Source organism: Sphaeramia orbicularis, chromosome 15 (assembly GCF_902148855.1).
Source record: "Sphaeramia orbicularis chromosome 15, fSphaOr1.1, whole genome shotgun sequence".
Taxonomy (NCBI): Eukaryota; Metazoa; Chordata; class Actinopteri; order Kurtiformes; family Apogonidae; genus Sphaeramia; species Sphaeramia orbicularis.
The window spans coordinates 23,177,274-23,191,409 of NC_043971.1; the positions used below are offsets into that span (position 1 = coordinate 23,177,274).

The 14,136-nt window shown below is 37.2% G+C and overlaps 1 protein-coding gene across 1 annotated transcript; it reads right to left on the reverse strand.

Annotated features, from left to right (window-relative positions):
* Positions 1–520: 520 nt before the first annotated feature.
* Positions 521–13,636, reverse strand: ston1 (stonin 1). The gene is made up of 4 exons (XM_030155432.1): positions 13,478–13,636; positions 3,967–5,899; positions 3,650–3,852; positions 521–1,795 (listed from the first exon to the last, which is right to left on the reverse strand). Exons 2-4 carry the CDS (start codon positions 5,813–5,815, stop codon positions 1,730–1,732), a joined length of 2,118 nt encoding a protein of 705 aa, XP_030011292.1. The 5' UTR covers positions 5,816–5,899; positions 13,478–13,636; the 3' UTR covers positions 521–1,729.
* Positions 13,637–14,136: the final 500 nt, after the last annotated feature.

The following is a 14,136-nucleotide window of genomic DNA, read 5'->3' on the forward strand; positions in this document are numbered from 1 at the left end:
CCGGCCCACTGGAGATCAAATGTGGCCCCTTAACTAAAATGAGTTTGACACCCCTGGGTTAGATAATAACATCATTCACGTGAAACCATTTATACCTTTCTAACAGATATTAAGACAGAAAACATGTGGATGTACTTAGTACTTCTAAATATATGTGCACTCCATTTAATGAACCAGTTTCAAGCCTTGGATTTGTGCACACGGATTCACTGGAGAGGATATGAAATCTAAATGGAGCAGAGCCATCAGTAATGTTATCAATAACACATTTGCCTGTTTGGAGGCCAAAGCTGCATTGAAAGAGATCTATTGTTGGCTATTTTGTACGTTTAGCACAGGACACTCAAAACACAAATTCAGTCCAAGGAAATAAATACTTACAACTCTGTGCAAATTTAATCAAATCATCACACAAGGAATTGTTTTAGCAGATTTGGTACTGAGTTCGCAAGTTGTAAGCACAAAACATATTCCTCTTGTACCTACAGTCAGCAGCTAAAAGAAAAACACTTCAGTTCAGTCTCATTAAGAAGGAACACGAGCCATTCATGTTAATTCCATTTTTTACTCTTGATGTACATAATATCCAGCTTAAGCCAGGTACTGCATACATTAAAGTCATCTTCAAAAGCGTTTTTTTTTTTTTTACTATAAAGCTTCACCATTCTCTTTTTAACTCCATCCCGACTACCAACCAGAGGCAAAAAGATCAAATAATAGACATTTGATTTGTTTAAATAGAAAAAAAAAATACAGTCCTCCAGAATAAAACCTTGATTTAAAGCCAAAGGTCAATTTAAGGTAAGCAACAAAAGTAATGAGTTTTCATGCAGAACACAGTGTAGGTTTATTTATACATAATGATTCTAAGACTTTGCACAGTAAATTTAAGATCTTGTTCGTTACTCACATAACCGTGAACAGTGCTATAACTTTATCAACCTCCACCTCATTATGGCCAAGAATTCTGTTAATAAGCTCACCCTGTGCTAATAATTGTGATTAAAGCTGTAATTTGTGTCAATTAAAATGATGTGCTGACATTATCTTGGCTATCACATGCATTTTGTCTGATGTACTGTCAAGTATAAATCAAGGCATAGTACCAATAAACCTATTTTTGCTGCTACACTGCATAAAGTGAAGTGCAAAATATTAAAACAGTACCACAACATTATATTTACACTACCAATTCTTTACTACATATTATTCTTTAAGTAGAGAATTTGGGATTTAATACTGAATTGAAATTATGTGTAATATACAAGAGTGTCTAGCTTTGAACACTCACTGTAAAATAGCTTTACTAGATTAAATGAATCCCACTCATTACTGAAGTTGTTTATCTCACAGAGCCTTTTCTGTGTACACTCATTAAGACTGGAGGGCAGTGCAGATGATGCAAATGCAAGCTTATATACAGTCATCATATATAATGTAATCTTACAATTAATACAACTATTAAATGTAAAGTGCTAGGCAGAAGGACCATGTTAATTTGTTTATTAGGTCTAGACTAATTCAGTCTCAGTTAATGGATACAAACTCAGTTAACCTCCATAAAAAAAAATTTAAAAAAAAACTACCAGGCTATGTGTAATTAGATGAAAATTTGACACCAGATACAAGCAGAAAGTCCCTCATCAACCTCATTTTCGTTATCCTTACTCCCTATTTGGGGGATTTTGGTAAATATCAGAGAAAAGGTCTTTTTCAGAGCATTTATTCATCACTGTGTCATGCAGCCGGACTGCCTCTGTGACTCCGTTTCGATCCATTTCTTCTCCACTTCCACCTGAAAAAAAGACAAAATTAGGTTTGTTGGAAAAGTTGAAAAAGAAATGCATTTATTGTCTGCCACTAGGGGTCTGTATCCTTCAGACAAAACGGTAATGAAAGAGTGGAAGATGACGTGATGAGTCAGGGAATCATGGGTGTTTTCACCAACGACACTAATCAAAATACATGTGATGAGACTCAGACACAAATCAAGTTCATCTATGAGATATTAAGTCTTTACTCCTGTTACATTTAGAGACATATATTTACATATTTTCATTTCAATCTGATGCAACAGTCACAGGTAGTGTTTGTTAATGACAGAAAAGGAGATGAAGCCAATGACAGGCAAAAAAAAGATTGTGGCGTTTTATTTAAGATTAGTCTTGCCTTAGTTTATGCATTTTTATCAGAGATGACTCAAGATTTTATTTTGAGACCAATTAAGACGACAGCTGTGTGTGTTTTTTTTTCTTTTATTTATTTATTTGTTAACATTGTGGTTTTTAAGGGCTTTTTTTTTTTAAAGGTGTAAATCTTTCTGCCAGTTCTTCCTTCAGCTTTCCACATGCTACGTCAATTTGCTGCTCACAGGTGTCAGGAGTCAAACCCCCCTCTCACACCATATCAGTTTGTAACATCTGACCTGCTGCTATAATACCTTAGCTGTGTATCCAATGTGGTCTGGTTTTGACTTTGACTCGCCTGCTTTCTTCTCAGCTTCTTAAAGCTTTGGTCTTGTCTTGATATTTTTGTTTTAGTTTAGGTGATCTAGACTTTAAGACTTATAAATGCATTGCATAAAAACACAAATTTCACTAAATTTAACCACTGAAACATTTGATCTAAGCACACGTCAAATATATATATTATATAACAGATTTCAGATAGTTTAACGTGGAACTGTTACAGATTATTCAGTGTGTTTGCTCTTTATCCAAATAAAAATTCAAAACTTTCAGAGTTTCGAAACAGCTAGCCCCCCTCCCAAAATACCCTGACTTTATGTATTTTATACTTGCGTGCCAGTTGTGTGTAGTAAAGTTCATTTTAATGAATGTATGAAGGAATGTATGCATAATTTGCAGTAAATTATGTTTTACTGAGAGAAACGTTTTCAAAACATATGAAAATCACAAAAGTGCATGGATATCACACAAGTTCCACTAGAATCATTCCAATACTGACCGGTTAGTGAAATCATATCAAGTTTTTTAGATGATTTCCTCATGTATTTCTTATCTTACAAGATTATGTGCCTCTGAGCATACTCTAAAATTCAATAAAATTCAACTACGAGAGAAACTTTTTTTCATTACCTTATTCAGACTTTCACACAAAATTCCAGACTTTTCAAGGTCTGGAAAACATTCATTTATTCATTTTCTGAACCCGCTTTATCCTCACTAGGGTCACGGGGGTTGCTGGAGCCTATCCCAGCTATTTATGGGCGAAGGCGAGGTACACCCTGGACATGTCGCCAATTCATCACAGGGCTGACACAGAGACAAACAATCACTCTCACATTCACAATTATGGGCAATTTAGATTAACCGATTAACCTATCAGGGTCTAGAAAACTGTTTCAAAATTCCATAGTTTTTCAGACTTTCAAGGCCTGCACTAGCACCCTTCGAAACTCTGCACTGCAACTCTTACTTTAATATGTGTGTTTTTATACTTTTGGGTTTTATGTGTTGTTTTCTTACTTGCTGTTTTTAATCACCTTTTACATGTTTCTCTTATAATGTTTTAAATGTGTTTCTTTTTCAATGTCCTGTGTGAAGCACCTTGAATTGCCTTGTTGCTGAAATGTGCTATACAAATAAACTTGCCTTGCCTTATAGCTTAATGTGCTGAAATGTCTTACCTGACAATGATAGCGAGTCCAACTGGTCACATGTTTCTGTGGCTGGATGTCATTGACAGTGCCCAGTGACTTGACCCTGGTCTGGGACACCACAGCCCCCATAATTTCACATTCCATGGTGACAAAAGGGTACCAGTCATTAGGGATCTCCTGATCAGACCCCAGCTCTAGCTTACAGGAAAATGAATGAGGATGATCCACTGCTGCAGAGGAGAGAACAAAGATCACTTGTATTTAGGATGGTAAACAGAGCTACACATTCACAGCTATGACAAACTCATATACCAGGCTGTAGTTTAGTCTCAGAAATGCAATACCTGTATTCTTGGCAGGCAGTCTGTCGATTCTCCAGACGACAGCTGAATATACATTCTCGTACTTGACAGTACCAATTGACACCTGCATGACTGGCTGTGAATCTGTGGAACCGACAGCGCCCAAGCACGCATTTCTGTTCATGCGAGCTTTTAGTGACCTCTGTCGCAGTAAGGCCACCGTTTGTGTCACTTTCACCCAGTCTCCTGGCACTGGCACCCGAATCACTACATTCTCACACAGTGGGTACGTGTCAGACGTCCCCACAGAGGACAGAAATGTGGCGGACATGTTGAGGAAGGCTTGGAGCTCCACGTAGGCACCTTGAACTGTGACTACTGCTTTGATCGAGAAGGGAATTTCTGTGCAGCCCAAAACCATGGTCTTGTATCGCATCAGCTCCACCCTACACGCATCAGGAGGTGAGAACTTAATCAGTCGGGACTTCTGAAACTCATATTCTCTCACACACTGGTGGAAGTGGCAGTCCGTAATCTCCATCCAGAGTTCTTCCTCAGACCCATAGCTTGAGTCAAACTGCAGCAGCAGAAGGTCATTAAGAGCAAGAAAACAATCGCCAAGTCCGTTCAAAAAAGCGAGGCAGTGAATCTGGGTGAAGGCCGTCCGTTCCATAACTTCACCGAACTTGTCCAGTTGTACCCAAATATGATCAGTGATCTGCAATGACAGCTCCTGCTCCTCATAGTGCCGCCTCTGTTGGTGGGGTATACATAATTTGAATATTTCTTCTTCCATGGAGACAACCAGGTCTTCCATGTCGTCGTGTGCTGTGGAGCCAAACTTGAGCAGCTGCTCTATCTCTGCGTCATGATTGACTTCCAGCTTCGGATGGTAGCGTTTCTTTTCCGTGTAGGAGAAATGTTCCACTTTGACAGTGAGGACTTTGCGTGGCTCCCCATAGCTTTCCAGTTTCAGATCAGAGAGTCTACACTGAGGGAGAAGCTGGAACTCCTTGAACGGTTTCTCAAGTCCCTTCTCATAGTACATCTGCAGCACGCCTCCAGGTAACAAGCGGAGATAGATCGGACCCCACTGTCTGGAGGACATGCGGTTCTTCTTTTCTGGAATCCTGAGCATTATAGACCACCCATCTCTCTTCTGGCTACGAAACAGGCCTCTGGGAACAAACTGAGATGAATCTTCCCTTACAACCTCATTTTTGCAACTTAGTCGCCTTTCCCCGTCTCTTTCTCTTTGTGCTTCATGCTCTGTTTTCGCCTGTAGGCCTTCCAGTTTATGGCAAACATAGGAGAAGGAGCTCTGGAGTTGGTCACGTGGAGGCTCATTGCCATCTTTGGTCCGAATAAAGAAACGTGGTAGGCTGTTGTCTGATTCTGAGTCTGATGATGAGCTGCCCACGTCTGCACTGTATCTAGATCCATCCCAGAAGGGGTTAAAGTGTCCTGAGTTTCCCCGGAAAGAGGGGAAAGGGCTTGGCCCGTCTGAGGTTTGATTCAGGGATTCTGGTCCTGGTGAGGATACAGAGGTGGTTGGTGTGCTGGAGAAACTCTGAAAGAAGTCGTTCCTTTCCCATGTGTTGGTGTGAAATGGGGATGCGCTATTAGGAGCCCCAGTCACTGGAGTGCAAAAGGGAGTGTTACATGGTACACAGGAACTTCCACTAAGACTTGACTGGCTTTGAGGAGATTCGAGGGAACTGTTAAAGCTCCAGGAAGTGTCTCTGATTGGAGGAAGAACTAATTTCAGACCATTGGGACGTGGTACTGATCCTTTGATAAGCCCTGGTGACTGGAGGGGCTTCTGAGGTGATGAGAGCGGTGTGTTGTCATCTTCAAACGTGACCCAGTTTGAGTGATTTGTTGAACACATGGCTGAAGGGGATTGATGACCAGTTCAAACAAGCAGATCCTCCTTTGTTGGGTTAATTGTCTCCCGCATCAGATGCTGTCTCCTCTGTAAAAAAAGGAAAAGTGGAAAAGAAAAAGAAATGAATGCATGTTACATTTTAAAAGTCAAAATATCAGACGAAAGTTAAAACATTTTCATATAAAAACATACAGTATTTCACTCATCACATCTGGTTTGAACGCATGAACAATTCCTCTTGTTCTGTTGTAGAAAAAGAAAAAGGGAGCTGTAGGGGATATAAATAAAACACATAACCTTAAGGTGCTCTATTAAAATTGAAAGAATCTGACCTTGAAAGCCCTAAACAAGTTTACATCTGTTCACAGCGCAATTAACTGCAGCTCATTTGATGTGAATGCAGAAGTAAGCAATAAAGTGTCAGTGGAGCAGTGTAAGGTTTTCACTCAGTGATGGCACAGATTACAGATGTCGATGCTTTTGGACAACCCTTTAAACAAACGCTAACTGAGCTTTTTTGCTAACACACCATTGGCAGAACATAGAGAATCCTGCATGGAGTACACTCTTTTTAAGACTCTGAAATCCATTATTGATCACATTTTTATCAAATTTGAAGCAACTGCACAGATTGTAATATAAAGTGTCTGCCACATTTTAGTTTCAAAATGATTTCTTTCAGAAAACAGAGTTAAAAAAAAAAAAAAAAGGATGCATTGCTGTTTTGTTGTTACCACAAAATAATTTGTTCAGTAAATCCAGGACTTCTGTTACTCATTTTGTTGATGCGATGTTAAGGTCTTTACAGTGGGGCTTTTAGTCTTGACTTATTGTGATTGTTAGAGCCATTTTTTGTGCTTCAGTTAAAAATTCATGTTTATATTTAAATTTGATTTCTTATTAACAGTTGATGTATATTGTATGAATGTTTGAGTAATAATAACATCAGTCTTGACGTCATTATGTGATGCAATCCTATTGGCTGCTAAGATTATAAAAATGTAAAGAAAGAAAAGCAGAACCGGAAGCTTGGAGCCCAGGAGCATCACAGTCTTTTGACCATCATGTAATTTAATTTAGGAATTCATCTTTTGTTTGTACCAATTTAAGTTTTAAGTAAAGCCAAGAAACAGAAAAGTTTGGATTCCAGACCCTTTGTTTACTGATACGTGTCGTGTACAGAAGCACTCCGAAGTCCACGGCTAGTGAGTTAACACGCTGCACTCACAGTGATCTGCATTTTATGTATTATAAAAATATGGTTTTTCACTGACATTTGACAAGAAGATTTATTTTAAAGGACAACACTGGTTAAACCAAATCTACAATGCACATAAGCTAAAAACAATACTTTGTTTTCATGTAAAATATTTACATATGTTTTCTCACATTATCACAATGCAAAAGGTGGCACAATTATTGCCACTCCCTGTAAATTTACAGTAATTATGGCATTATGATAAATTTACTGTACTTAAGGAACCGTTTAAGGTATTTGTGCTTTTCATGACTATTTCCATTTCCTGCTACTTTATACCCTTTAATCCACTATATTTGTCTGGCGGCTTTCATTACTTTTAACAATAAGACTCCATATGAATATAGGCTAACACATTGAGATGAAAATCAGCAGTTTCCAATCTATCACATTACAGATGTCTAGAGTTATAATAGCTCCAATAAATAGCCATTCTTTGCTCTAAAATTCTCCCACGGTTTCATTTCAAAAAGGGTTAAAATCCTCTTTTTCTCCTTTCCGCTGCCATTAATCATGTGATGAGCCTTCAGATTTAACTGGAGGCCCTGTCGATAAAACAGGATTTGAAGTGGTTTTAACCTGCTTCACTTCCAGCAGTAACATGCCACGACAATGATGATTCACTACTAATAATTCAGTGATGTCACATGTAATAATACCAGTCAGAGGAACCAAATCACAATTTTTTTTTCTTTTTACTACTATTTACCACCAGCTATGGTTTTTTTTTTTTTTTTTGGCTATATTAGTACTTTTAGTTAACCCATAATACCCAGTGTGACTTTTGTGTCAGTTTGAGAATAATTTTTCTATTTAACCTTTCTTAAGTAATTTATCACCATTTATTCTAATATTATGCTCCGTATTTTGTGAATTTTCAGTGAAAATCAAGTATTTTCTTATATTTAATTTACTGATCATGTAGATGTTCATAAAAGCTCAGATTAAAGTTGAGGTTTATTATATAAAAAGCCAGAGAAAACTGAAGAAAAAATAACTTTTTCAGCGAATCTATCAATAACTGAACATAAACCAAATGTCTCCATCCACTGTCATTGATCCAACTCCATGGGTTTTACTGGTGAATCAATGCTGTAGAAGATGACAGTGTTTGCACATTCATTACGGAGCCTCTGAACGCCCAAATGGGTCATATCTGATAACCATGAAAAGATGACCAACTGTATTTTACACCAACTATTTACATGTATTGATAGGATTAGTGGATCAACAGGTATGAAACAGTTTAGATCAGTAGATGCTTTTGGTTGCTGGTGGATGTTCGGGTCTTTATGGGTCAAATACTTAAAATAAAAATATTTTTTTAAAAAACAAACCTAAAACTATCATTACAATGTTAAGAATAAAGAGTTCTAAATTTATGCCAAAGACGGTAATGTATTGTATTGTAGAGATAAAAAAAAAATAAACCGAATCTATTCAGGGGATTTATGTGACCACTAGAGGGAGTACTGAGTCACTCTGCTGGTCTCCCATGATGAGGAAATTTAACACCACAGGGCCTTTGTCCAAAGCGTCAGAAAGTCGTGAGATGGGATGAGAACCATAAAGAAACAACTTTCAAAAAAATTACAAACTTTTGTTGTTTTCACCCCTGGACGCGCTTTAAATGAAAACATTGGAGTTTGATGCTAAAATCACAGCGTTTCTTATATACGGGTCAGTTTGATTTTGACTCCTATAAAGGTATAAAGTTATTATGGAATGTTATTTTCTTTGCTAAGTTGGCCATTTGTTGATCTATGGTTCAGACTAAACTGTGACTGTTCTGACCTTGTTTGGAGGAATCCAAACAGATCTTTTGTGCAGATACTGATAACACAAACTGTACAGAAAACAGAGGTGATTTGTGGTTTTGGTAGTCTTAAGTGTGTTCTAGTACAAAACTTCCCCTGCTGTTGAGAGTTTGGAATATTAATACTACATATAAACCCTTGAAGTTAAGTATCAGAACACTATTTTCTCATGGCTCAGAGTACATAAGGAAGCAGAGGCAGTGAAATGAGAATCTGTTTTATTCAGTGTAACTATACTGGCTTTACAAGTCCAAAGTTTTTGCTATGCAACTTGATAAGGTAAAATGTTATAAGTTAGATAGACTGCTTTAAAATGATCTTAAGCTAAATATTTCATGGACAGTCTGTTCTAAAATGCATATGAGAAAGTTAGCCAAAGTAGTAAAAAAAAAAAAAAAAAAAAACTTGCCTCATTAACCAGCATGAAGTCAAGTGTGAGGAACGAGTATAATGCTGCATAGTAGCTGGCACCGCATACAGACAGACATAAAGGTGGTTAAATCTGTAAAACACTCCTGGGTGGTGAATGTTTCAACCTCAGTAGTTGTGTAGAGTAATTTTTAGAAACTATTTTGATAGAGGAATTAAAAGGTGTAGGGAGCACAGTTTGGGAATACAGCTAAACTACAATGTTAGACTAATTAGCCAGTGAGTGGATAGAGTGAAGATGCTGTAATCTTTAGAGAATCTTGCAGTTAATTTCCCTTCTAGTTAATCACAATCTGCGTTTTGATGTGTTGGCAGCAACTCTAGGCTGACAGGCCACAGAGAAGCCACTTTCAATGTGCTGAAGTTTCATCTACCCATAAAAATCTTGAAAAAAATAATTGAAAGCAGAAAGCCTCAATTACAGCCTCCCTCCTCCCTTCATGATCACAGCCACGACTTGCATGACGGAGACATCCAGTGGCAAGTTCCTCTAGCTATAAATAAACAGGGTAGTGGGGGCTCTGCTGGATTGACACGTCTTCAGTCAAATACCGGAGAACATCTTTCTAATGAGAGGGTGTTTGCAATGGCATGCAGACATTTCTCAGAGTTGATCCTTTCGCTCTGTCTTATGAAATCCCTAAGCTTTTTTTTTTCCTCCTCTCAAACAGACGGGCACAGAGAAGGATGAGTTCTCCGCAGGGGTTAGTGACAGTCTTTCAGACTCATTTCCAGTCTGCCGTCTCATCCCGGGTTCTCTCGCAGGCAGTGCAGCAAAAGACGCAGCTAAATCTACAGAGGACAAAAGAATACATTCCACACATTCCTTGGGGACAAGCAGCTTTGCACACAGGAAATACCAGCTTCTCGATTTGTATGAGCTGACAACAAATATTATCTTAATGTCATTTTATCAAATTTTATATATTCACCAGATATATTGGTCATAAATCATGGTTTCTTGTTATTATTACAGCCAGATTAAACAAAGGAGGGGCCGCACTGTGAAGAATAAAAAACATGGGTTACAGTAATTAAACAGTAAATAATCGAGGAAAAATACAGAAGGGTTGAGTGTACGAACTGCAGAGGATGTCAAAAGGTCAGCGTGCAAAACTTATCTTTAAGAGAAATATTACTGCGAATATAATTACAGGCTGGCTTGGAGTTGAAGTGAAAGAACTGCAATTATGAGAAAATAAAGGCCATTTTTATATCTCAGCGTTATCATTACTTATTATTACTTTACATAGGACATATTACTTGAGTTACTAGTTGTAGGCAATTGAATGTGCACACCCTATAATACTGGACTTTAACCCTAAAGTCTCCAAATCATAATTACTAGGTGAATATGAGTCACATAATGTTGACTTAGCAGCATTTTTCCGTCCACTCAGCACTGTCATGTGAATGAGACAAATTATTTTTCTGTGTTTAAAACGGAAAAAATGATTAAACATGTCAAGTGACATTAACTTGAGCATCATGAGAATCTTTAAACAAACTGACACATTCCTCAACTGAAAGAGGAACAACAGTCACATGCCGAAATTAACTGACAAAGATATGACAAAACTAATAAACCCCCCCCCCCCCCCCCCCCCCCAAGTGGTCAGTGTGTACTGTATGTAAATGTAGTACATGACCTGTCTTTACTGCATATATTACCTGTTGTCATTAAGTGTAGAATGTATTTATAATAATAATTTAATGGGTCTATTTTCCTTTTATGATAGGATGCTATTGTTAGGTGCAGTACAACAAATGACAACTGAGAGGAAACATTTGTGGTTTAAGGATAAGACAAAAAAAGATGAACTTTAACTCAGTCAGCAGATGCTTCCTGATCAGACTCATGAAGTTCCTTTTTTTCCCTAAATACTTCCTGGACATTTGGCAATGAAAACCTAAGGGCTTCTTTAATAAAGTATATAAATAAATTAAGTATATCCTTTTCACTTTGACAGGCGTGTAGTTCTGTTGTGAGAAAAATGTGATGACCCATTTCCAGTGGCAAGATTGTCTGCAAAGTAAACTGTTTTCACAGAGAAGACAGAGCCTGGGAAAAGTGGAATGCAGCTGCCTCTTAACACCTCAAACACAATAATTTAGATAAACATTTTACTGGACGAGAGATGTAAACAGTTTAGACAATTAAAGCTTTGGGAAAACACTTCAAGAAGTACTGTCCAAACCTCTGATTAAGTTTAGAAATGGTCAATTATTTATGATAGTTAACATCTATTCATAATTTCTAAATGAATACATGTGTAAATTTATGGAATATAATCAGTGGGAGTAGAAGAATCAAAGCCAAGTGATGCATCATCCTCCTGAAAACTGGTTATGAGTTTTTGTACAATTTTGGGGGACAGCTTTTTGTGTGATCTTAACATTTAATTATGCTTACAACTTTTCCTTGTATTTCTTTGATGCTATTTTATTTGTTGTATTATATTTCATATTTTTAAGACTACCTCTGTGAGTTTCCCCACCTATTTCATCCTGAAATCATGTAAAATCATGTGCACAATGACAATAAAGACTATTCTATTCTATTCTATTGGGAGACAAACATTCCCATTGTCTCCCATTTATACTGTCTAAATCTGCTTCTTATGTAAATATGCATATAGCCTATTTTGTATTGTTTTGGGGTTTTTTTGCATCTTTATTCATGCACCTTTTCTTATGCTTTATTCTGTTGATGCCTTAACCAGTGAATTTCCCCACTGTGGGGTCAGTAAAGTTTAATCATATCTTCTATTGTATTGTACTGTATTGTGTGAATTTCACAGCTGTATTGAAAAAAAGAGATAAAGAGATAAATGCTGTTTTATTGTGGTTTGAAGTGGTATGTTTACGGTACAAGTACAATGGAATTTCTGTTGAGTAGCTCTTGAGTTACAGGAAAAACGGAAGAAATGTCTCACTTTACTTGAAACTGTTAAAATACACATAAAATAATATAGCCATGCGAGTCATAAAGAAATTTGAACTATGTTTTTTTTGTTTTGTTTTTTAATTGATTTATTTCAAATTGATTGCTACTAATTGACTTCTTTAGAGAAATGAAAATTCAAGGAAGCAAAAAACAATAATACACACAAAAAAGAAAAAGAGAAAAAGAGTCGTATTCGAAAAGGAGTGAGAAAAAGCATAGCCTGAGGGAGAAGAAGCAGAGCAATGGCCAGAATACAAAACCTCCTATCTGAAAAAATCCCTTTTTTCAGGAAACAAAAAAAAAACAAAACAAAAAAAACCCCAAAAACATTTAGTTTTATTATAGTATGGTCTTTGTTAAAGATATCCAAGCATGTTCTACTGTTCTCAGACTCTCTTTCTGTATAATGTGTTAATGATACATACTAGGTATTTACACCTCCCAAAGTGCAGTCCATTTAATGTGAAAACTCCAAATCTAAAAATTTGCAGATGGGAGGTTTTGTTTTTTAGCCAGCTCAAAAAGTAAAAGAGTAAGAGTAAATAAATATATAAAAGATGTCCACTACAAAAAAAAACATTCATATAAAAAAATAATAAAAATGCATCTGGAAAACTGTTGCTTCATGCTGTTTTCACTCCACTTTTTTTTTTTCATGCAAAAGAAGCAGAAACTTCTCAGGAGGTTTTTCAGATTTTCAGTGAATGACACTAACATGTGCAGGACTAGTTTATTTTTTTTTAAGATTTCATTACTGAGTTGCTCCTGAAATTCATTCTTACAACGTGGGGTCACTAAATACCGGACAAAACCACGAGTTACCGGTAAACGACATGTTTGTTTGTTGTTGTTTTTTTCCTCCCATAGCAACTTGCAGAGGTGAAAGCCCACAGCCCCTCATGCTGTCATCCACAACACAACCAGGCCCGTGTCCCGGACGCGGAGGCCCACTCCACTCCACTCCACGGTTCACTAACGCGCCATTGTTTTGATGCGAAGCTTGAGCAAAGTTGTCACTCTGCGTTACTTTTGCTTCACTATACTTTCTGCACACTTTTCCAGGACTAACTCAGGCGCAGTTCACCCACGAAGCAGCCACAGTTGAACACAATCTGCATTTAGTAAAAAACCAAAACAACTTTTCCGTGGTTTTGTCGCGTCCCTTGAACTATCCCAGCTTTATCTACAAACACACCAGAAAGGAATATACTCACCAATTCACAGAAGCAGGACGATAATTCAGGTCATGACTTCTGTTAACCGGACTCGTTTGAACTCTGATGTCGGCCGGTTTTCCTCAAAATGGCAGAGTGTAAATCCTGGGAGTTTTAACAGCGCAACGAAGCGCTTCCCCTCCCGAGTTCAGACTGTCCTCCAACGGGACACTGCAGGAAGGAACCCGGAGCCCTGCCGCCTTCACGGCCGTAGGAAATGACGATACCAGCAGCACAGTCCACAGAATACACAGACAAGTTTCAGAGATATTAACGAACACTGTGGATAAGCTTTTATCAGTATTACTTTTCAGCAGTAGACCTAAAACAAGTAGTTTAATTGAAACACATGAATCCAAATGCAGTTTTGTTTTTCATTTCATTGTTTCAATTTCATATTTGTTAGAGTCAAACCTTCTCCTCACACATTAAATGCATAAAACAAGCCATTTCATCTAAAGAAAAATAAATAAATAAATAAATAAATAAATTTAAAAAATTTGAATGTAAATGATGATGGCAATGATTGCAGTAACTAAATATAGATAATAGTATAATAAAACCAAAACGGTTAATACCAAGGTAATATTAGATAGATAGATAGATAGATAGATAGATAGATAGATAGATAGATAGATAGATAGATAGATAGATAGATA